The following is a 24,599-nucleotide window of genomic DNA, read 5'->3' on the forward strand; positions in this document are numbered from 1 at the left end:
GGGCGGGGCTTAGCGAGAGGTCAATTACATATTTCACTTTAGTGTGTTGTTCTTGTTAAGAGATTGTTGCGGTCTTTGTAGTTAGATCATATTCACAGAATCAGAAATGAACCGATGCAGATGTGTGTTTGAAGAAAATGTGTCAGAAAACGTGCAAAACCATAAAAGCCACAAATTCTAAATAGTTTTGCGGTATGCATAGCATACTGTTAAAATTGAAATTAAATTAATTGGTCTATTGATTATCTGCATGTTAAGTTGTGACGTGTTTGTGACGTATGTAATACTGTTTCCGGGTCCAAGCCGACACTCATTTGAGTTGAGAAATTATTCGTTTATGATCACTTTTAATTCATATCACAGCCATATCACCCTGCAGCCCAAAACTGGTTACTTACTGAAGCTAAGCAGGGCTGAGCCTGGTCAGTACCTGGATGGGAGACCACTAGGGAATACTAGGTTGCTGTTGGAAGTGGTGTTAGAAAGGCCAGCAGGGGGCGCTCAACCTGTGGTCCTTGTGACTCCTAATGCCCCAGTAAAAGTGAAGGGGACACTACACTGTCAAATGAGACGTTAAACTGAGTTCCTGACTCTCTGTGGTCATTAAAAATCCCATGGCACTTCTCGTAAAGAGTAGGGGTGTAACCCCAGTGTCCTGGCCAAAGTCCCTCAATAGACCCTCAACCATCATGGCCTCTTAATCATCCCCATCTACCGAATTGGCTCTCACTGTCTCTTCACTCCACCAATAGCTGGTGTGTGGTGAGCGCACTGGCGCCGTTGTCCTGTGGCTGCCGTCGCATCATCCAAGTGGATGCTGCACACTGGTGGTAGTGTAAAGAGACTCCCCTCATGATTGTAAAGCGCTTTAGGTGTATACACAATAAATGCGCTATATAAATACACATTATATTACATTACATATCACACATTAAAGTTAATTTTATATAAAGTCATAGTGTGCACAACAATCTCTGGGCTTGCTGCAAAACAAATACCAACATTTTAACAACTTATAAAAAAAAGAATCACTTTCTGGCCATCGGATATTAGGCATGGACATATATACTGCGATCGTGATTTTCGAAAGTATTAAATCGCTTTGCAAACGTTTATTATTACCATTTCATGAGTCTCCCCATACAGTTGAATAGAGCGCTTGGACCCGGAAGCCACTTCGTGTGATGTCACATTTAACAAGTGGATTGCCGGTACAAATGGGTGAGCATTTTAGTGACTTTTCTACATGCAACATTAACTACTGTACTACCCTTAAACAACAATACTACTATTTACAAACTACAGTGGCACCGCCAGTATTTTGGAGTCATAATATTACGGTGCTAACAAAGTACAGGTAAACCGTGCAACCCCAATAAACACTGTTTAACCAGATGACTTAAATCTCTATTTGGAAAGTCCTTAATTTAGATTGATTGGGATGGTTTTGTAGGGGAGTGAATGTGTGGGGGAGTGAACAGCTATGTGACTATTGCGGACACACACACACATTGCAATATCGAATCTGAAACAATATATTGTGCAGCCCTATTATGCACCATAGAATGGGGTGTCAAACTAAGTTCCTGGAGGGCCGCAGCTCTGCAATTTAATTCTAAACCTATGTAAACACAACTGATCAAACTAATTGAGTTCTTCAGGCTTGTTTAAAACCTGCAGGTAAGTGTGCTGAAGCAGGGCTGGTACTAAACTTTCCCCCTCTGGGAACTAAGTAGACACCCCTGCTATTGAATGTGTTGTTTATACAGTGTCTAATGGGCAGTTATTTTCATACATTTAGGCACCAGCTCCTTTCTTATTTATAACAAAGATCACAACAAATGTATCAATGCTGTGAACGAAAGTGTTGTTCAGATGGCGTCGTGCAACATATGTTCCGAGGCTCAGCATTTTCAATGGATTTCCTCTTCACAAATCATCAGCATAGAATTTAAACTCTGCTTGGGGGCAGAGAACATCAAAAACTGGGTCAAAGTTGTCCTTTTGCCCTGCAATGATCTCAGTCCAGAGCAAACCTGGGAATGCAAGGAAGAGACCTTGTTTGGCCTGAAGGAACAGCCACTGCATCTGAATTATGGGAATTATAATGAGCTGAATATGATGTTGTTCAATGGAACAGGTGTTTGGAGTCGCTGGTTGATTTACGAGACCAAAGAAAAGTTGTGCTCTCCTGGATATCAAGGTATGACCGAACGTCCACTATTTGCCTTTTTACTATTAAGAACCTAAAATTGCTAAAAAAAATTAAAAAAAAAAGTTAACTGAATTACCCTGCATGATGTTAGAAAGCTGATTAAAGGCTTCAGTTTTCTTTATGAGTGGGAATCACTCGAGTTTTTAACTTATCGTTCAACATACAACAGAAATTATAACATGTGTTACATGTGTCACAATACAATATTATTGCAATGTTAAAAGTGCCAAATACTGAATTGATTCAAAAGGTTAAATTGTTCTCTGGTAGGTATTTGGCTAAAGCAAGTTACAAAAATCTCAATTTAATAAATAAATGTGGTCATTTATTTCCCATAAAATATCCCTATAATCAGAAGGTCCATATTGACCATATTTGGAATGGTCGTGAATATTAATGAGCTCTGCTATGACATTTGCAGAATGCTCTCACTTTCTCTTAAACACACACATGCAAGCACACACACATGCACACACAAGAGTTTTATTGTAGATAATATTGACTAAATTATAATTCAACTTGACAAAAGAGACTGATATGTATGTATTGTGTTGTATTTTGAAACTATAATGTCAAAAGAAAAACAGACAGGAATTAATCTTAAACTCTGCATGAATAAAGTCTACTGTAAGAGCTGAGGGATTGACAAGATTCTTAAAGATGCATTTTATACCAAGTACACACTTATACTCAGCAGTCTACATGTGTTTGCTAAAACATGCACAGCAAATTTCCCAATAAACCCAAAAAATAGCTTATGCCTTTTCAGCATAGAGCAGAATAATTTTATCATCTGTATATCCCGTAAGCAAAATGTTTCCATTTTCAAAATAAGAGTCATCATACATACATGTATGAGATATATGTATGAATAACTCTTATTTTGAAAATGGAAAAAATGTGCTTACGGGATATTTTCAACAGTAAAAAAACTGTAAAAATGCTACAGTAAAAATCCGTAACATGGTTAACAGTATGTTTCCTTAATATATACGGCAAATAACCGTAAAATGTCTTTCCCAGAAATCCCTGCATGACACATCACTTTTTATGCTTTTTGTTGACATTAATATGGATCTGTTTAGTTGCTTCCTCATCAGTTATGTACATTAGAGATTTATGTTACATCTAATGTTAACAAACAATGTTTATTTCATTACTTTAATTTTATGCGCGTTACCATACTGGTGTTTAGTAGCGGTGTGAATGAAACTGAGCACCTTCTATACACTGATAAAGTGGGTAAATTTGTTTGTAATGTGCAATGGTTCATTATAACTTTCTCATCATCTTCTGCATATGGCTGTGTTAGCGAGTCTATCTGTGTAACAAAAGATGTGTAGATGTTGGTGATTCAATATACAGACATATTACATCTATAAATGAATGAAATACGGTTGTTTACTGCAAAAATGAGAAATTACTTTTACGGTTTGTATCGTATTTTTAATGGTGAAATACTGGCAACCACAGCTGCCTGTTTTTACCCTAAATTTTACGGTTTTTATTTTTACAGTGTAGTAAGTTTAATAGGAACATAGATAAACTTAAGAATAACTAAAGGATGGGAAATTGTTACAGTTGTCTCACAAGGAAACATTGTAGCTAATCAAAAATTGCCTGAGGCTTGCATATTAATAATAATGATCCCAGAGCAACATACTGTATCAGTCTGTTTGTCAGGTTCAGATGACGAAAAACATGTATTAAAGCAGCATAGATATATACATTAGATGTCGCCTACCCTTGTTGTTGTCTATTAGAAGGAATGCGTCAATAGAGCAGCCATTTTAGTACAGGGTAGCGCTCCTTTGAAATGAATGCCGGACCAAGGTGCAGTGAAGGACTGTGGCCATAAAGAGCCAGAGAATTACACATATACACATATATCTATGATCAGGAGTTTTCCCGGAGGTCAGTATGCTAATTTTTTTTAAATTACGAAAATTTAAATTTATTAATAAATAATAATAATTAAATTATAAAATAAAACCAGCTTGACCAGCCTGGTTTAAGCTGGATATAGCTGGTTTTGGCTGGACTCCCAGCTTGGCTAGGCTGGTCAAGCTGGTTTTAGCTGGTCATTGGCTGGAAACCAGCCTGGAAGTGGCCAAAACCCCTCTAAAACCAGCCGGGTCAACCAGCTAGAACCAGTCAACCAGACTAGGCTGGTTTAAGCTGTTTTTTTTCAGCAGGGCGCACAGGCATTCCTGATAAAAAGCTTGTGTTTTTGTGTATGGAAATGTACTATTCACCCTCCCTGATACATTTGATCGAATCATGTCCTGAAACACACCTCCTCTCCTGCTTTCAAATCAAATCAAATCACGTTTATTGTCACATCATCAGCAGCACGTGTGCTATGATGAGTGAAAATCTTGGGTGCTGGCTCCAGACAGTACAAAATACATATACAACGACAATGTGAAATTGACAGTGATATGTATAATGAACAGGTATCCACATAGTTGTAGGCGGTATTGTTTCAAGTATGGATTGCTTGAAGTGCAGTGCATGCTACATATTGAGGGAGCTAGCAACACGGCGGCCATGCTCGGTGCCATCTTGATGACGGTATGATTCTGTCCTCGACAAAACTCCGCTTATGCTTCACTTCTCATACTGACGGAGGGAGCAATTAGTTTGTGAATGAATCTCCGTTATGAACGACTCCTTCACTAGCAGACAATACTACAAGTTTCTGGCACCGCAGCATCTCATTGTCATATTTATTTTGCATTGTTTGCTGATTTTATTCAACAAAACAAGCTGAGTGTTTAGTGCGAGTTGGTGCTACTTTGCCTAATGGTGCTGCAGTAAGTGACGGTATTATCATCAATAGCATTACCTGTTTAGCACAAAAGTTCAGAACATACAAAAACGTAAAAAACTTAATATTACCTATGAAATGTTCTGCCTTTGTGCTTTGTTTTCTTTGTTTGCTCGTTACTACACCCGTTGACAGCGCTAAAGTCCAGCATCTTCACATAAAAACACTGTCTTGACTAGTGCGGTCGAATGACACTTGTCCTGGGAGCACTGTACAAACATGGCGGCGCTACAGACGCATGCTCAGGGTACCTATGCGATATATAGTGTATATATCTATGTTAAAGCACATGCAAATGATGAGGGCGTGCCCCTTGAGTCATGCAACAGTCTGCTCTGTGTTCTGATTGGCCTATTTTTCACATTCACATGAGAGAAACAACAGTGTTTTTATGTGGTGCTCACACCTTTATACTGACTTTGTTTTAATAACGTTTATGTACTTGAAGTGTGCACACCCACCATCATTTCAATATGAATGCACAAGAATCAGATTGGGAGATATATGGTTCTCTATATATACTTCACACATCTTTGGTCCTGTCTTTGGATTTTCATTTTCACACAGTCTTGGACCCTCATGAGAAAGGAATATCTCTGATCTACATTGTCTTTTCCTCCTTCGTTGCTGTTGGTCTATTCATCATGACAATGGTGGTGATTACAGTCAACATCAAGAGCAAAAATAAAGGTGTGTTTGGACATGACGTCGCTCACGGCAGACATCATGTTAACAGTTAAATTAAAACCTAAAACAGAAACTGCATTAACATTATAGGGCTGCACGATATTGGAAAAAATTGACAATGCAATATTTTTTCCCTGCGATATATATTGTACAGTATACAGTATCACTCTTTTATCTGCTGAAATTCTTCCACAAAGAACTAGAGCAAGTTTTTTTTTTGGCTGGTGGAGGACCAAGAATGACTCAGCAGCCGCCTCACTCTTATTTATAACCTTAGATATATGCTAAGGTTAACTAGCCTATAGCATATATTTTGCTGTCTGCAAATGACAGTAATTTAAACGTACCATAAAACTCCTATAAGTGCATACAATTCGACACAACTACACAAGCATCGTTTTAACCTTTATATCCGTACATTAACGTTCGTCTGTCAACAGTCGATTGTCTAAATTACCGCGCTAACAGAGCTAACTTACGTAAACAGAGAGCAACAGATTGCAGACGTCAATAATGCAGCGTAATGGAATAATATACCGATCAAACTCCGCTTTAAGTATGCTACAAGTTTATAAACTGCCTCTCGAACCCAGTTCAGATACAAACATTTATTTAACAAAAATTGTAATGCAGTAATGTATTTTTTACTCTGCCAAGCCTTCTCTGTTGCTGTGTGGAGCAGCAACCTGCGTCAGTCACCTTTTACCCCGGCCCCACCCCGCGCCCGACTCCTGAACATCTGTCTTTCTAACTCACTCACTCGCTCACGCGGGCATGCATTGCGGTTTCATGAGGAAATGCAGCTTTTTAATGTAATGTTTTTCTTGTTCCCGAATACAAATAATTTGTCAAGTATTTGTTCTAAATAAGTATTGGTAAAAACACGCTATTCGTGCTTATCCGATTACCATATTCGGGTTCGGCTCCACCCATAATATATATATATATATATAAATATATATATATATATAAATTTTATTTTATTTTTTGTTTTGCATCGCACCTCGTGCGATGTGACTATTGCGGATGCGCACATAGCGATTTCAATGCTGAAACGATGTATCGTGCAGCCCTAATTCACAATGTGCAGAGCGCACCTAAAAATGCTTTATTATGCAGTTCATTTAATTAAGTGATCTTCTATTCTGGCTGCTTAAAAAAAGCTTGAAGGCTAGCATGCAGACTGTTTTGTTTTCTTCCTCAATTTGGTTGCTGTTGACCATGGCACTACTCACTACTTATGCTGACAGCATCAGTATGCCTTCCTGTGTGTGGCTGTGTGCATGAGTTTATGCATTAACGAAAAAAAAAGAAAATTCTATCATCATTTAATCACCATTTCCTTTTTTTCCCAGTTGAACACAAATGAGAATATAAAAACAAACTGTAACAATTTTTCAGCTTTCTTTAAAATAACGTATTTCGTGTTTAACAGAATAAAGAAACTCTTAAAGGTTTGAAACCATTTAAAAGTGAGGAAATGGTGAGTAAATTTTAGTTTTTTGTGGAACTGCATGTCAAAATTTAGGTGGATGCTGCACACTGGTGGTAAATGAGAAGATTCCCCCTAATGTGTAAAAAAAAAAAAAAAAGCGCCCAGAAAAGCGCTGTATAAATGTAAGGAATTATTAATGTTATTATAAAATGTATCTCACATGAGCACAAAAGAAGGGTTAAACTTCTCACACTTGTTGTTTGTGCTCATGTGAGGTACAGTTTGACATGCAGTGCTACTGAAAACAACAGATCATGATCTGATCAACTCTGGTCTTCTAACTGTGATCCACATCTAATCGATAACCAAACTAATTAGGTTAAAAATTCATAAATAGGTTTTTATGTTCATTAATTTTACAGCAGACAGAAACTAACACTGTGAACTCTCTGTACTCTTGTTAACACAGACACCATCAAGCCCACCAGTGTTACCAACAATGACTACATGGATGCATAAGAGAGAAGAACAGACCTAAAGAGAAAAATATATTATTTTAAAATATATGTTAATTTATTAATAACTTTACTATATAATTTATTATAGTTTTTTGTTCTGCATATTGCTAAAGACATTCAAAATTTCATCCAGAGCATTAAATTACTGAATAAATATCAGTTGCCCAAAATAACAAGATGTTTAGACATGTTTTTCCCTCTCAAGGCAGGCGTTGCTGATTTGCATCAGTTAAAAATTAACTACCTTATTACTCCAGATACATATTTTATGATTTTTTTTTACTCAGAAGTACCACTGCAGGACTTGGTTGCCCATTAGCAAAAAACAGCTACAAAAGACAAAAAAAAAAAACTATTTACAAAAGACAAAAACTGTTTCTTGGAGTACCACAAGTGACTTGGAAACATGACCTACTCAATGAGGATTTGAGATATTGGATTTGGATCCCATATTGTTTTTGTTGTTGTTCTGCCACTGAAAAGCAATTTGTTACATTGTTTGAAAAGTTGTATATAAAAAGTTATTGTTCATATCATATTCAGTCGTCAGTGTCTAATTACCACACTGGGCCAATGTTGCAAATCTCCAACATCCCAGAACGCCTTGCATGTGAAGGTCTCTAAAAAAAAAAAGTCGGGATTCTATTGTACTTCCCCATATGATAATTTTCCCCAAATATCAGATTTTTCCGGTTTCTAAAACTTAATTTGAGCCTGAGAGGGTTATATTCATTTTTAGACAACATCTAATGTAACTTCAGTAATATTTGCAGTATTTGGGGACATAAAACCATTCATTATTTTGATTAACTCAGAAAAGAACTGTTATCAGACCTTTAGAATATATTAATAAAATATTTTAAAACTTACTCAAACGCAAGCCTACTGTAGTACATCCAGCACATTCAGAGAAAGTGTTTTGTGAGAATGTCTGATGTGTTGTTATGTGGTTTTAGTGCAACTCTCCCTCAGATATTTTATACATCACTGTTCTTGTCAGTTCTTGGTGCAAGACTCTTGGCGAGACTTCATTCTAAGAAACTTCTCTATTGCTTCACTGTTGTACTATTAATTTCCTGAACACTTCCTGAACACCACTTTTGTGCAATATGCTATTTTACATCTTCAAAGTGTAATGATCTGATAAGTTGCCAAGAAGAAATCCAAAATAATCTATTTTTAGCTGATTTGGTAGACAGGACCTAAAAAGTGAAGTGAAATTGCAACTGGTGTCCAATTTACAAGAGAAAGGAACATTTTAGAAGAACAATGAAGATCTTCTTGGTTGTCCTTTTGCTGTTTAACTATTCAGCTTTACGTAAGTACTTTATTTGAACTACTTTACCTTTTGCAATTATATTGTAAAAAGAATAAATAAATAAATACAATTTGAATGGACTTGCAATGTTTCTTTTATCTAGAGAAATGTTTTCAGTTGGATGACTCCTATGATTTCTCTGGATCAAATTATGATGGTTATGACACAGAGCAACCTGTGAGTGTGAAATCACTTTATCTGAGCTAAGTTTTTCAGTAGGGCTGGGCAATATTGCAAAACAATTATCATAATATCAAGTTTCATAATATTCAATATCGATAATTATTGAAAAATTTTTAACAATACATTTAGGAATATTAAGAATATTTTGTTATTTAACCACTTTATTTTAATTTACCAACATAGCCAAGGCAAATAGGTTCAATAGTCAAAAATAAAACAAAATATCTGATCTCTTTATAATAAAATAAACATAAATGTTAAAGAGACTCCCAAACTTGAAAAATAAGATGTTACAAAGTGTGTGCAATGGTAAAGGTAGATCAACATCTGTAAGGTGTGAATAATAATGATATAGTAAACTTCAAACTCTTTAAACAAAACAAATGATGATAATCAAATCTGAGCTTTCAAGTAAAAAAAAAACTAACCATCATTATTCAAAAACATACTGCAAGATTACAAATTGTGAAGATGAATGACTGACTACCCTCTATACTAAAAAATCTTTCAGATGGGGTGCTAGTGGCAGGGATGCACAAGAAAAGAAACCAAAAAGCCACTCTGGTGATATTCTCTTTATTTACAATCTCCTCACTGCTGCTATACGGCACTCTTTTTTTTTTTACAAGGGTTGTTATTCTGACCTACGGTGACTAGCGAGAGCGCGTGGTTTCCTGCACCATTTTATAAGGCGTCTTTCATAACAAGGCGACCATCAACCGTTTTCTTAGAGGATGACAAACGAACAAATCATTACTGCAGCTCTGATGCAAGTTTATGAAAAGTAAAAAGCACTGCAGTGTTTGGGTGCTCTGTGTTTGAGGTAATTAGTCTGCCATTACTGAAATGTGTATATTCCATACAAAGTGTGAAGATTGGTTAGTTGTAATTACATGAGTCGTGGTGTGCTTGCAGCATTTGGAAAAGTTCAGATGTTTCATAACTAGGTGTAACTGGAAAACACTTGCACACCATGTACACGTCGAGCAAGTTGTGCGCCTCCATTGGAAATGACAAACTTACACACACTTTTTTTTCTTCTTTTTCATTATCTTATAACATTTTAACACATTTTTATCTGTTTTATCTATTTTTATTCTTATTTTTATTTTTATTATTTCTTTTCATTTTCTTACACTTGTCTCTTTTATTCTTGTTTATGTAAAGCACTTTGAATTGCCACTGTGTATGAAATGTGCTATATAAATAAACTTGCCTTGTCGTGCCTTGCCTATAAGCTTATTGACACACGTTCAGCCGCCATTTTAATAAAACTATAGCGCTTGAAACCCTTTTTCAGCAGGTTTCACAGAGTTAAATTTAAGACTTTAAGACATTTTTAAAGGGCCATGAAACCCCCTCGTTTCAGCAGGGTGTTTTCACACCTCTACTTTGGAAAAAGTCAGAAAAGTGGGCGTGTCCAGCTCTGTCTAGGGGGGAGTGTCGGAGGAACTAAAGTGGGATGGTGTGGGAGTGTCTATTTGGGCACGCGCGAGTTTCCGTCAAAATACACAGACAGGAGAAAGTGATGGTGTTTAACCTACATAGACATCTGTAGTCGAATTATTTGCCAAATTATTAAATGTTGGACTTTAACTGCAGTTTGGCTCTTTCATTCAGGGAATTCATTCATGCCCCTCGCGACAAACGAGATATTTGATTCGAGGAACTGCTCTAAGCGTGTATTTTTCATGCAATGTTTGATACCGCACGGCGAATGAGAGAAAAAAAAACTCAGCATTTCCCGGAAACTTAGATGCACACAGCAGGTAGCGTCAGAAAGCCGCGTGTGTTATTCCGATCACTAAATGCGGTGAAAATCCTACACGAGGTTAAAGTTTGGTTGTGATGCTAACGTGTTTACACTCGTTGACTCTGTGCAATAGTTAACTTAGTTCGATACGAGCAAACTGAATAAACAAAGAGTACTGGTCGCTCACCTACCAAATCTGTAGAGACAGGACAATCACCAGCAACTAGAGCCGCGTCTTTATGAAGAGAATACTACAAGCGAATCCAGATCTCAGCATTTGCAGATGAGAACAGATCTCAGGTAAACAATAAACCTCCTTAGACACGCAAGTTATTGTTGTCGAGCGTCGCGTACACTGTTAATCCACACGTGACGCCAGATGAGCTCTCACAGAGAGAAAATGAAAACAAAACTTAACGGCAGCAAACTATAAAAGCAACACTTCACGCTTGTTTTGCCAACACAACGTGGCGTCTCTGTCGTGAAAACACTGTGACACTAATGAATATTAATGAAGTTGCACAATAGAGCGCGCTGATTGGTTTGAACCAAGCCTTACTCATGCATTAATGCATCACACTGTAAGACGTAATAAGACACACTCAGGCACAGACGCCCAGTCTGCACGCTGGAATACAGGCTATTATGTCATGACCGTGACGCAGCTTCAAAAATTCGTTTCAAACCGGAAGTACGAATTTGCTTGAAATAACGCAAAAACAACCAATTTACACTTTTTAGTAAAATATAGGTGTCCTAATAGTGTTTTTAGCAGTGTGGGACACATATACGACTGTCAACAGCTCAAAAATGTGTTTTGGTGTTTCGTGACCCTTTAAGACCATTATGAATAAAATTTTAGACACATAAAGGGTCAAGGCTAAGGAATTTTTTAAATGGCCCAGAGGGAAAAGAGTTTTATTTGCCCTACCAAAAAATTATAATAATTTAATACATTTAATAATACAATAATAAAAAAATTATATTTTGGATTTTATTTCTTAGCTAAATATTTTAAATACTGTGTAAAAACAAGCAAGCTCTACTTGTATACACTGTTTTTCCAACATAAACTTTCTTTAAAATAATTTTAAAAATGAACAAATGTTTTAAGTTTTAAAATAAACTAAATCTATGCACAAAAATCTGTCCAGGTCGGTGTCCTTAGCAGTAAATAAATGGAGAACTTTTAAACAAATGTTATTGTAAGGAAAATAATTAAACCATTATGTTAAATAAATGTTAAAAAAACCTTTTTAAATAAAAAGTTAAAAAGTTTTATTGAGATGATTGTTGATGATTGTATGCGTTTTGGCCAGATTTGGTAGCAATACATGAACAAAATAAAATTAAGACCTGTTTAAAAAGATTTCAGACCTACAAAACATTATTTCAGTAAATTTAAGACTTTTTCAAGGCCTAAAATTTAGATTTAGAGATTTAAGACATTTTAAGACTTTTTAAGACCCGGCAGAAACCCTGATACCGAAACTTCATACTAAATTTTTTGTTATCGTTATTGACAATGGTGATCGGTCAATAAATATACGACTTTATTGCCCAGCCCTAATTTTCAGTACTGAATGAAAATTAACATAAATCTAACTTTTGCTTTATATTTCTGTCTAGCCCTCGATCCCGTATGGTGAGGACGATGAAGATCATGTGCAATCAAATGCAATCTAAATTTGTTCTTCTCTAGTGTTTAATGTACTTCATAAATCCCAAAGTACTAAAATTAAAAATCAGCAATGTTATTAAATCAGAGTCTTCTAGATAAATATTTTGGTTTTATTCCAGATATCCCGGTGTCTACCATTACGGTTTACCAGCAGATGGAGGACAGAAATAATGTAATGGTGACGTGCACGTCTGAAATTATGCGTTATGGCGGTTTTAGCCAGTTGTCAGTTCAAAGTGATCAAAACCACACACTGAGTAAAATCGCATGTACTTTCAATGAATCATGTGTGTTTATGGTGAAAGTGACCACATCAGTGTCCTTCACATGTTTACATGGGTTTGGAAATACCACAGTCCTTCACAGTAAAACTTATGGTCAGTCTACTATGGTTTACATCAATTTTATAAAGATCCGAGTTTGAGAGTCAGCCTGTCAATAATTTTATGTCTGTAACATTTTCCTTAGTTTTGGATCCACATGAGGAAAGAGTCTCTTCCATCTACTTGGGCTTTTGCTTCTTCATTGCTGTTGGTCTAATCATCATGACTGTGGCTGTAATAGTGAGCAATGCCTGGAGCAAAAATGAAAGTGAGTGATTACAAGTTAATAACGTTATAGTCTGCAGTATTGCCCAGTATGATACACCAAGTTTACTGTGAATAATTTACTTTAACAGGTCCTGCAATCACATTTACCTACAATGACTACGAGGATGCCTAAAGAACTTCTCAAATAGCCAAATTCCTGATTCATATACCATTTAACAGGGTTTCTGCCGATTTCACAAAGTTAAATTTAAGACTTTTAAAGACATTTTTAAGACCATTGTGAATAAAATTTAAGGATTTGCTTTTGAATACCCCAGTTACAAAAGATTTTCACTCGCCCTATTAAATAATGATTAAAAATTAATAAATTTAATAATACAATAATAATAACTAGATAGTAAAGTTTGAGGACAAACTTTATGGTGGCTTGAAAAGCCGAATCTGAAAGTTTGAAGTGGTTTTAAAGTGTAAATAGCATGTTAGTATGATTTTAGCTTGAGGTAACATATTACTAGCATGAATTAGCATGTTAGTAGCATGATTCTTACATGAATTAGCATGTTGTTAGCATGATTCTAGCATGAATTAGCAAGTTACTAGCATGTTTCTAACATGAATTAGCATGTTGTTAGCGTGATTCTAGCATGAATTAGCATGTTACTAGCATGATTCTAGCATGAATTAGCATGCTACTTGGATAATTCTAGCATGAATTAGCATGTTAGTAGCATGATTCTTACATGAATTAGCATGTTAGCATGATTCTAGCATGAATTAGCATGTTACTAGCATGATTCTAGCATGAATTAGCATGTTGTTAGCATAAATCTAGCATAAATTAGCATGTTACTAGTATGATTCTAGCATGAATTAGCATGTTGTTAGCATAATTCTAGCATGAATTAGCATTTTACTAGGCGGTTGCTAGGGTGTTTTAAGTGGTTGCTAAGGTGGTGCCAGGCAGTTGCTAAGGTGGTCTGACTAGTTGCTAGGTGGTTGCTAAGGTGTTGCTAGACGGTTGCTAGGGTGTTTTGAGTGGTTGCTAGGTGGTTGCTAAGGTGGTGCTAGGCAGTTGCTAAGGTGTTCTGACTAGTTGCTTAGTGGTTACTAAGGTGTTGCAAGGTGGTCGCTAGGGTATTCTGAGTGGTTGCTAGGTTGTTGCTAAGGTGTTGCTAGGCGGTTGCTAGGGTGTTCTGAGTGGTTGCTAAGGTGTTGCTAGGTGGTTGCTAAGGTATCCTAAGTGGTTGCTTGGTGGTTGCTAAGGTGTTGCTAGGTGGTTGCTAAGGTGTTGCTAGGCGGTTGCTAGGGTGTCCTAAGTGGTTGCTAGATGGTTGCTAAGGTCTTGCTAGGCGGTTGCTAGGGTGTTCTGAGTGGTTGCTAGGTGGTTGCTAAGGTGTTGCTAGGTGGTTGCAAAGGTGTCCTAAGTGGTTGCTAGGTGGTTGCTAAGGTGTTGCTAGGTGGTTGCTAAGGTGTTGCTAGGTGGTTGCTAGGTGGTTGCTAAGGTGTTGCTAGGCGGTTGCTAGGGTATTCTGAGTGGTTGCTAAGGCGTTGCTAGGTGGTTGCTAGGGTGTCCTGAGTGGTTGCTAGGTGGTTGCTAAGGTGTTGCTAGGTGGTTGCTAGGGTGTCCTGAGTGGTTGCTAGGTGGTTGCTAAGGCGTTGCTAAGCAGTTGCTAGGGTGTTCTGAGTGGTTGCTAGGTGGTTGCTAAGGTGTTGCTAAGTGGTTGCTAGGTGGTTGCTAAGGTGTTGCTAGGTGGTTGCTAAGGTGTTGCTAGGCGGTTGCTAGGGTGTCCTAAGTGGTTCCTAGGTGGTTGCTAAGGTGTTGCTAGGCGGTTGCTAAGGTGTCCCAAGTGGTTGCTAGGTGGTTGCTAAGGTGTTGCTAGGTGGTTGCTAAGGTATTCTGAGTGGTTGCTAAGGCGTTGCTAGGCGGTTGCTAGGGTGTCCTTAGTGGTCGCTAGGCCCTTACTAAGGCATTACTAGGCCGTTGCTAGGCGGTTGCTAGGGTAGTTTGGGTGGTTGCTAGGCAGTTGCTAGGGTACCCTGGTTGGTTACTAGGCAAGCCTCACATACATGCTTGATAAAACATTTATACTTAGTAAGCATTTCTAGCAAGTTACAGTACTTGGCTAGTCAATATTAGCATGTAGCTAGTCACTGCTAGCATGTGTAGCATATAGGAAGTTCCGTATGCTAGCATGAGTCAAACGAGCCAATCTCCAAGTCTCTACGATGTTCTGATGCTGAGATATAGCTGTTGATGAATGGTTGCTAGGGTACTCTGTTTTGTTGCTATGGGCGAGGTTACAGAGTGAACTTGAATGTGGTTGGTTGTCTTAGTCAAATGAACCAACCCCCTTGTCTCTATGACACTGCTATGCAAAGATATGCATCTTGGCCTATTTTAATGAAAGTCTATGGAATCAATTTGGGGGCGTGGCTTGTGAGCTTTATTATCATATTGAGATGCTCATTGGTTGTCTGAGTCAGATGAGCCATCCCCCAAGTCAATAGGACACTGCTATGCAAAGATATGCATGTAGGCCAGTTATTAACATGAGTCTAGTATGAATTAGCATGTTACTAGCATGATTCTAGTTCAAATTAGCATGTCATTAGCATGTTTCCAGTATGAGTTAGCATGTCATTAGCATGATTAGCATATGAGTAGTATGTTGCTAGCATGATTGGCATGTCATTAGTATGTTAGATTTATAAGCATTTGATAGCACAGCTAATTACATTATATAGGACAGTTGCTAGGGTGCAGTATGTGGTAGTTAGGGGTGTGGCTAGAAAGTTAAAAGGCCATCAGTGATTGGCTGCTGGCTAGACTGAGTTAAATGAGCTCAGCCATTAGTCTCTATGACAGTCTGATGCTGAGTTATGAGCTCACAAAGTTTGATCCCATGTTAAGTCAATGAGAGTCTTTTGTAATGGAAGTCTACGGGACAGTTGCTAGGGTGCAGTATGTGGTAGTTAGGGGTGTGGCTAGAAAGTTAAAAGCTCATCAGTTATTGGCAGTTTGGTAGTCTGAGTTAAATGAGCTCAGCCATTAGTCTGTATGACAGTCTGATGCAGAGTTATGAGCTCACAAAGTTTGATCCCATGTTAAGTCAATGAGAGTCTTTTGAATGGAAGTCTACGGGACAGTTGCTAGGGTGCCATAAGTGGTTGCTAGGGAGTGGCTAGTAAGTCTAAAGGCCATCAGTGATTGGCTACTGACTAGACTGAGTTGAATGAGGCCTGACTCTAGTCTGTAGGACAGTCTGATGCAGAGTTATGAGCTCACAAAGGTTGACTCAATGTTAAGTCAATGGCAGTCTTTTACAATGGAAGTCTATGGGACAGTTGCTAGGGTGCCAAAAGTGGTTGCTAGGGAGTGGCTAGTAAGTTTAAAGGTCATCAGTTATTGGCTGCTGGCTAGACTGAGTTAAATGAGCCCAGTTAGAAGTCTGTAGGACAGTCTGATGCAGAGTTATGAGGTGACAAAGTTTGACCCAATGTTAAGTCAATGGGAATTTTGGGAATTTTCCGGGTCGTTTTTCGGAAAACCGAAAGTCGGATCAGTCGGAAAAGATATAGCAACCCGAGTCAGACCAGTTTGAAGGTTTGACGAAAGTTTGAGGTATGAAGCTTGAAAGGGTTAGGAGGAGATAGACTTTAAAATTAGTCTCAGAAGAAAGAAGAAGAAGAAGAAGAAGCAGAATAATAATAAGTTTAAGTGAGATAACAGTATGTTGGCTTTTCAAGCCACCATAATAATAATTTAGTTTGACTATTTATTATTACCTTTACATTTACATTTAGTCATTTAGCAGACGCTTTTATCCAAAGTGACTTACAAATGAGGACAAGGAAGCAATTTACACAACTAAGAGCAACAATGAATAAGTGCTATAGGCAAGTTTCGGGTATGTAAAGTTTAAGAAGCAAAACATTAGTAATGTAAGTTTTTTTTTTTTTTTTAGTGCAGTTAGCGGTGGAGCCAGAGAGGGAATTGCAGATTAAGAAGGGAAGTGGAGACTAAATAGTTAAGTTTTTAGTCGTTTCTTGAAGACAGCAAGTGACTCTGCCATTCTGATGCAGTTAGGGAGTTCATTCAACCAACTGGGCAGATTGAACGCAAGAGTTCTGGAGAGTGATTTCTTCCCTCTTTGGGATGGAACCACGAGGTGACGTTCATTCACAGAACGCAAGTTTCTGGAGGGCACATAAATCTGCAGAAGTGAGAGCAGATAAGAAGGAGCAAAGCCAGAGGTCGCTTTGTAAGCAAACATCAGAGCTTTGAATTTGATGCGAGCAGCAACTGGCAGCCAGTGCAAACGGATGAGTAGGGGAGTGACATGTGCTCTTTTAGGTTCATTAAAGACCACTTTTCATATACATCCATTCACAAACCCAATAACCCTTGCCAAGAATAGAACAAAACATAGCTGTCAATTACTTCAGTCTCAGGTCAGTATCCTCAGCAGTAAATACATGAAGAACTTTTAAGCAAATGTTACTGTAAGGTAAGTAATTAAATGCTATTTTTAAATACAAAGTTTTAAGTTTTATTTAGATTAATTGATGGCGACTGTATGGGTGTTAATGGCCAGATTGGGTAGCTATACATGAACAATGGAAATTAGGGCCTGTTTAAAAAGATTTAAGACCTACAGCACAACATTTTAGTAGATTTAAGACTTTTCAAGGTTTAAACATAAAATCTCAGCAAAATCTGTACATGTAAACAAACATTTCTGAGTTTATCTACAGCTGTAGTTTTTGAATGCATCCAGCAGAGGGAGATGAAGCTATGGTTTAATAATGCTGTAATGTATTTTACCAAACTGTTTTATTTACTCGTAATTAGGGCCAGACGCAATCTGCTGACATTTTTTGCTGATTCTGCGCAGAATTTGAAAATCTGTGAATATATGCAGAATTAATTTGGGAGTATCATAACTACAACCTTAATATATGAAATAAAAAGTAATAACTTTTTAACCTATATTTAATGTTTATAAATGCAAATCCTATTAGATCCACTAACCCTAACCCAAACCCTAATCATATACATATTTTCCTAGTCAATTACTAAAATTAATCTAAAAACTAAATAATTATACATTTACACAAGTAAATAAACAGAATCAATGATGGGCTAAAAATCTGCGGAATTCTGTGCACGCAGATTCCATGTGGGCCTACTCATAACCAGCACATTATTATATTAAATAACGTACAAAACTGTTTGTGGCATTTACTAAGCAGGTCTGCTTCTTCGGGGGTCTTGGATACTAAAAGCCCTTAAACAAAAGCCAGACCACATTAAGTCAAAATGTGAAAGCCTAATAATAATTTCACATTGCTAATTTTAGTGAATTCTCCAGTATATACTTGTGCTTGTGCTCTGGGAAGCGTTAAAGGATTCTATTTGCAACATGTTTTCACTTTTGTTGAGCAAAGTAGCCAATCAGATGTGTTCATTTCTTCAATGCAATAGACAAGCAGAGGTGTTTGCATTAGTCAATATAAAGTAAAACACATCTGGCCACACCCACTGTTAGACACAATAGGGATTCACTGTCTAATTTAAATAATGAAATAATTTAGTTTTTCAAGCTGCTAGTGAGGACCCATGGCCATATAAATGCTGCATTTTCCCTTGAAATTAGTTTTTTTCTCTTTTCTATTTACTATACTAAGTGGACTAAAGCAAGGTGAATGAGGTTCTAGGATATCATTGCCCTGTGTTTCATCAGTATTAGTCATACATGCAACAAACTTGTTCTGTGCTGAGCTGCCGGCCAGAATCTATACTCTAAAACAGCTGATGAACGTGGCACATTCACGTTTGCAAGTATACTGTAAATCTGGTCAAACCGTAAGGGAGAAAATTCTTCACTCGCTAAGGTCTGCCTGCCGAAATCACAGATTAGCACCTTAGCAAAGCAATAAACTGCTGAATAATTAACTGAATGAACATATATGGAAATTATGATTGGTACACATTGTTATAGGTAGACATGATGAACCAGCTGAATGTCAACAGATGTGGTTTTAAACAGGAACGTGCAATAAATGTGGATGTGGTCCACAGAACTGACCCGAATCAATGTTGTTCAAAAGTGAGATCTGAACCCATGTAGAACCGAAAAATGTCTTGAATATACCAGACAGACACACACACACGTGCATACGTACATGCATGCACGCACGCACTCACGCACGCACGCGCGCACGCGCAAACACACAAACACACACACACACACACACACACACACACACACACACACACACACACACACACACACACACACACACACATAGATCTCTACATTTTATTTCTTATAACTACCTTTTATTCATTCAATACTTTCATTTTATAACACAACTTGTGTGTGTGTGTGTGTGTTTGTATATATATATATATATATATATATATATATATATATATATATATATATATATATATATATATATATATGTGTGTGTGTGTGTGTGTGTGTGTGTGTGTGTGTGTGTGTGTGTGTGTGTGTGTGTTTTTGTAACATATCAGAACACAAATCTGTATAATGACATGGGTATGACAGAGGTATTACAAAAAGGAGGTGAAATATGAGGACATTGGTGACGTCCTCATTTCTCAAAATGCTTATAAATCCTACAGGATGAGTTTAATCAGACAGTAAAGCTGCACACAGACTCCTGTGATGGTTGGGTTTAGGGGTGGGGTGAGGGCAATATAATATATGGTTTGGACAGTATAAAATGAATAGAAACCTATGTAATGTCCCCAATTTTCACAAAAACAAACGGTTGTGTGTGTGCTTTTTAATTAATTATTAGTCAAATGTGATTTTTAAACATTAATTAAAATTTTGTATTATTCTCTACTGTTCTCTGCAACATCTTTTTACTATGCTAGTTTGCGTCTTACATTCATGTATATTCTGCATTTGACTTTTCAGCTTATTTTAATGCCTAATAACTGTATTGTCATATGCAGTTTAATTGTATTGCATAATAAAAAGAGCATGACACTGCAAGAAAAACAACGCTGCGATTATTTATAATAAATCATATTATTGTTTACAGACAGCCATTATCTACAATTTCTATGAGTGCATTTTAAACCTCTCGAACAAATTTTTCACCATGTAGAATTTATTCGGATATTTTCATCCTCCATTATATGCAGAATCACATGCAAGGTCTCTCTTCTCTCCCTCTCTCGCGTCTCTGTTGAGTAGGGGGAGGCTGCAGACTTGGATCCAGACAGATCTACGGCCCAAGCAGTTTTACGGCGCAGGCAGTTTTACGCCCCTGTTGTTCCTGTTGTGTCCAGTAGAAGGAGGCAGTACAGTATTATTTTAAGCCTCCAGAACTTTATCACACCCAACCAAACGCGACACCATGAAGAGGTATCTATGTTAAATACGTGTTTAAAACATTAGCAAACATGAAACTTAAACCTTTTTTTTATTAGATTAAGGTCGATATGAGTATATGTCAACACAAACAAATTGGTGTAGTATAACAGCATGTGTTAGTTTGACTCAATTTTAGCTAACTATGTGCAGGCCAGCTACATGTTCTACATCAACAAAAGAGTAAAATAACATTAACCTACACAAGAAAGTGTGTTATGTAAGCTAATTTTCTTTTACCTTTTTTATCTCAGCAAGGGAGTAATTATTATATATTTAATAATTATTTAAAGATATATATTTTCTTATAGATTAGACAATACACTTGCATGGTCTGGGTTGTCAGCCAAATCTACACTTCAACTACACTACATTATTCCTCCAAATTTGACTTTCTTAAATGTTGAAATAAATCTAAACAGATTTGAAAATTTAATTGATTTTATTTTAAATTTTAAAATTGCATTGCTTTCAATTACAATCAATATAATACAATCCTGTTCTAGTTTAAACAATTAAACTATGATATATCCATAAATGCATATAGAAACTCACAATTATAAATGGTCTACTCATTTTTGTTCATATAGCCTAGCTATACAGTACATTTTATAAATTACTAATGAAGTTTGCATTGCACATGCAATCATATTGTTTATCCCTTATTTTTTCATCATATTTATTGTAACAATACCTCTGCATTCTTATCAAAGCACATCATTACTCCATATTACACTGTATTGTTTGGTTATCATTTTGGTATTTTTAAAATGCAAATTTATCTATAAACAATACAACAGATGCATATCTCTATATAAAAACGTATAGCTAGGCTACAATTAACCATTACAGTATCCAACAACATGTGTTTTTAAATTTTTTTTATTAAATGAATCTAAATTAATTTGCAATAGAGCTTTTGCAAATCTGGAATTATTTAGTGAGTGTATCAATTCTGCATATTTTATAGTGAGTTTATAACTCACTTTATGATACATTAATCTAGCGTTCATATTTAGCGTAATCTAATTAAAATTATATATACTTATTAACAGGACATTTAATAATCTGAGAGCGTTGACTTCAAATGTATTATGTGGTCATGTATCTTTCATCCCCCCCTACTGAATGCATTAGGAACAACAGGGGCGTAAGGCTGTGGGGCGTAAAACTGCCTTGGTCGTAAAACTGCCTGGATCCAAGTCTGCAGACGCCCCATATAGTCTCTGTTCAGAGTAACCGTGAAGCTCCTCCTCCTCCACCTCCTCCTTTTCTCTCTCTCTCCCTCTCTGTATCTGTGCATCTCTGCGCTGGTGTTTGGTGGCAGCGTTTCTCTACACTGCAGGGGCAGCTTCATTCTCTCCTCCAGGATGTCGGGCCTTCTGAGCAGCTCTCTTCTGTTTTTCCTTTCCCTGACGCTGTTCCAGATCCACACACCAGAGGCAAAGGTAAACCAAACAGCACACCAGGCCTTCATCATGCGTGTATGCTGAGAATGACTCACTCTGATGGCTGCATGTTTTCCTCATTTTCTCTCTATGCAGTTAGACGCGTGCAACTGATATTATTAAATGTTGATTGGATTTAAAGAGTTTCCACATTTAATTTAAAATTTCTGTATGTATCCTTCCACATATACTGTATTTTAAAGATGTGAAAGCACGCAACGTCCTATTTGGCTGCTTTTTGCTTGGCTGCGTGTTAATTTCTACACAAGTAATATTTCACTGAGAGCAATGAGATCACTCGAGCCAGATGGCGTGAAATAGGGCGTACAAATCATCATCGCCTGGCAACACCAGCGCACACATCAACAGGGCTTTACTGTGGATCCTCCTGATTAAATTCTGGAAATTTCTCAGAAACTCAAAGCGCATAAATGGATGCTCAGCTAAAAGCTCACATGAAAAGATCAAATTGAACATGACGTGCATCTTTCAATCACAGCTCCACGTTATTAAAGGATGGTAAACAGACTAGGGCTAAAAATCAAACATCTTGATTATTCTGTGATATACATTGCAATATGAATCAATCTCACCAGATGACTTGAATATCTCTATTTGGAAATAATTTATAATTTTAGATTTGGATGATTCTGTAAGACAGTGCATCTGCAAGAAATGTAATCAATAATCTACAATTTTAGATGAATTCAATAAAGAAAAAAAAGATACAAATAAAATAAACAGCTTTATTGTTTTCCATAGAGTCTTAAGACTTTTTCAGGTATACAGTAACTGAATAATCAGATGTAAAATAATACTGCGTAGTCTTCGATGTATAAACATTATCAACAAAATTAATCATTATAAAAGTTAAATAGTGCAATTTCTTAGGCCTGGATGCTTTTAAAATGCTCAAATAGTCACAGGCCTTAAAAATACTTGCAAAATAATCTGTTATAATCCAGAATAAACATTGTAGATCCTGCGTTGTAACTACTGCGAATGCTCACATTGTGATATCGATGCTGAAATGACATATTGTGCAGCCCTAAAACAGACTCCTTATAACAGCCGATGTGACGTCGTGTTCTTTCTTGGCTGATTAGAGCAGGACTGTTCTATGTGTTATTATAGAGTAAACATAGATCTACAGATTTAAATTCAACGCCAAATGTTGTCGTTATCTGTAAAATGCACAGGTCAAAAAAAATTAATTTTATTTAAACCGAAAAAACAAGAATTAATTTTTTTTTTCAACAATTTTGAAGGGGTGATTTTAAACAAATAGCATTTAGTAATGTTCAACTTTGTTTGCTTAAAAGTTTGCAATATAAATATAAACCCATATAAATTGTTAGCAACCACTTACTTTAAAAATATTAAAGGGTCACGAAACACCAAAACACATTTTTTTGAGCTGTTGACAGTCGTATATGTGTCACACACTCCTATAAACACTATAAGGACACATATATTTCACTAAAAAGTGAAAATTGGTTGTTTTTGCGTTATTTTGAGCAAATTCGTACTTGCGGTTTGAAACAAATTTTTGAAGCTGCGTCACGGCCATGAGCTTTCATGAGCGTGTATTCCAGCGTGCAGACTGGACGTCTGTAAAAGGGCGTCCCGTATTACGTCTCTGAGTGTGTTGCATTCATTCATTCATGAGTAAGGCTTTGTTCAAACCAATCAGCGTGCTCCATTATGTATGCGCTGCAACTTCATTAATATGCATGCTAGCTTTTTTAGGCTGTACCAATTTTCACTTTTTAGTGAAATATAGGTGTCCTAATAGTGTTTATAGCAGTGTGTGACACATATACGACTGTCAACAGCTCAAAACAATGTGTTTTGGTGTTTCTTGACCCTTTAAGTAAATCCATTGTATTTTTGTCAATGTGGCACCAATATGAATAATCCAAGCCTATGAGATGTTTTTGGAAATGTTTTATAGTTTGTTGATATGCAGTTGCCTGTAGGCCTGTCAGGATAGGGAATTTTTCATTCATTCATTTTCTTGTCGGCTTAGTCCCTTTATTAATCCGGGGTCGCCACAGCGGAATGAACCGCCAACTTATCCACTTATTATTTTTACGCAGCGGATGCCCTTCCAGCCGCAACCCATCTCTGGGAAACATTCACACACACATTCACACACACACACTCTTACACTACGGACAATTTAGCCTACCCAATTCACCTGTACCACATGTCTTTGGACTGTGGGGAAAACCGGAGCACCCGGAGGGAAACCCACGCGAAAGCAGGGAGAACATGCAAACTCAACACAGAAACGCCAACTGAGCCGAGGTTCGAACCAGCGACCTTCTTGCTGTGAGGCTACAGCACTACCTACTGCGCCACTGCCTCGCCATTAGGGAATTTTTGCTCTGCGATTTTTTGTCACAGAAATTGTTCCGATAAGCAATATTATTGTCAATTTATTTCCACTGATTATGTATAATAATGCATAATAATGCAAACAGCCATAAACACTGTAAAATACTTCTCATTCTTAAGCTTATTTAAAGTCTACACTTAGATGTTAAAAAGATAAACGTCCTACTA

General features: G+C 36.9%; 2 protein-coding genes and 2 long non-coding RNA genes across 6 annotated transcripts in view; all 4 read left to right on the forward strand.

Annotated features, from left to right (window-relative positions):
• The first annotated feature begins 1,217 nt into the window (after window positions 1-1,217).
• Window positions 1,218-7,825, forward strand: LOC147842558 (macrophage mannose receptor 1-like). The gene is made up of 4 exons (XM_087264032.1): window positions 1,218-1,221; window positions 1,802-2,203; window positions 5,613-5,735; window positions 7,637-7,825. Exons 1-4 carry the CDS (start codon window positions 1,218-1,220, stop codon window positions 7,684-7,686), a joined length of 579 nt encoding a protein of 192 aa, XP_087120158.1. The 3' UTR covers window positions 7,687-7,825.
• Window positions 7,826-8,928: 1,103 nt separating this feature from the next.
• LOC147842559 (uncharacterized) lies at window positions 8,929-12,619 on the forward strand. Its single transcript, XR_015497591.1, has 3 exons — window positions 8,929-9,003; window positions 9,107-9,180; window positions 12,569-12,619. It is a non-coding gene; the product is annotated as an uncharacterized LOC147842559 (long non-coding RNA).
• Window positions 12,620-13,548: 929 nt separating this feature from the next.
• Window positions 13,549-16,850, forward strand: LOC147842560 (uncharacterized). The gene is made up of 2 exons (XR_015497357.1): window positions 13,549-14,650; window positions 14,727-16,850. It is a non-coding gene; the product is annotated as an uncharacterized LOC147842560 (long non-coding RNA).
• A 5,023-nt stretch (window positions 16,851-21,873) lies between these two features.
• The window catches only part of pcsk1nl (proprotein convertase subtilisin/kexin type 1 inhibitor, like), a 29,795-nt gene continuing 27,069 nt past the window's right edge, over window positions 21,874-24,599 (forward strand). For 2 of the 3 annotated variants that reach the window (XM_087263746.1, XM_087263747.1), the window contains exon 1: window positions 21,883-22,031. In XM_087263746.1, the coding sequence (XP_087119872.1) occupies window positions 21,954-22,031 (78 nt within the window). In that variant the 5' untranslated portion in view covers window positions 21,883-21,953. 3 annotated transcript variants of the gene reach the window in all.

The sequence above is a fragment of the Danio rerio genome, chromosome 8 (genome assembly GCF_052040795.2).
Source record: "Danio rerio strain M-AB ecotype USA chromosome 8, GRCz13ab, whole genome shotgun sequence".
Lineage (NCBI taxonomy): Eukaryota > Metazoa > Chordata > Actinopteri > Cypriniformes > Danionidae > Danio > Danio rerio.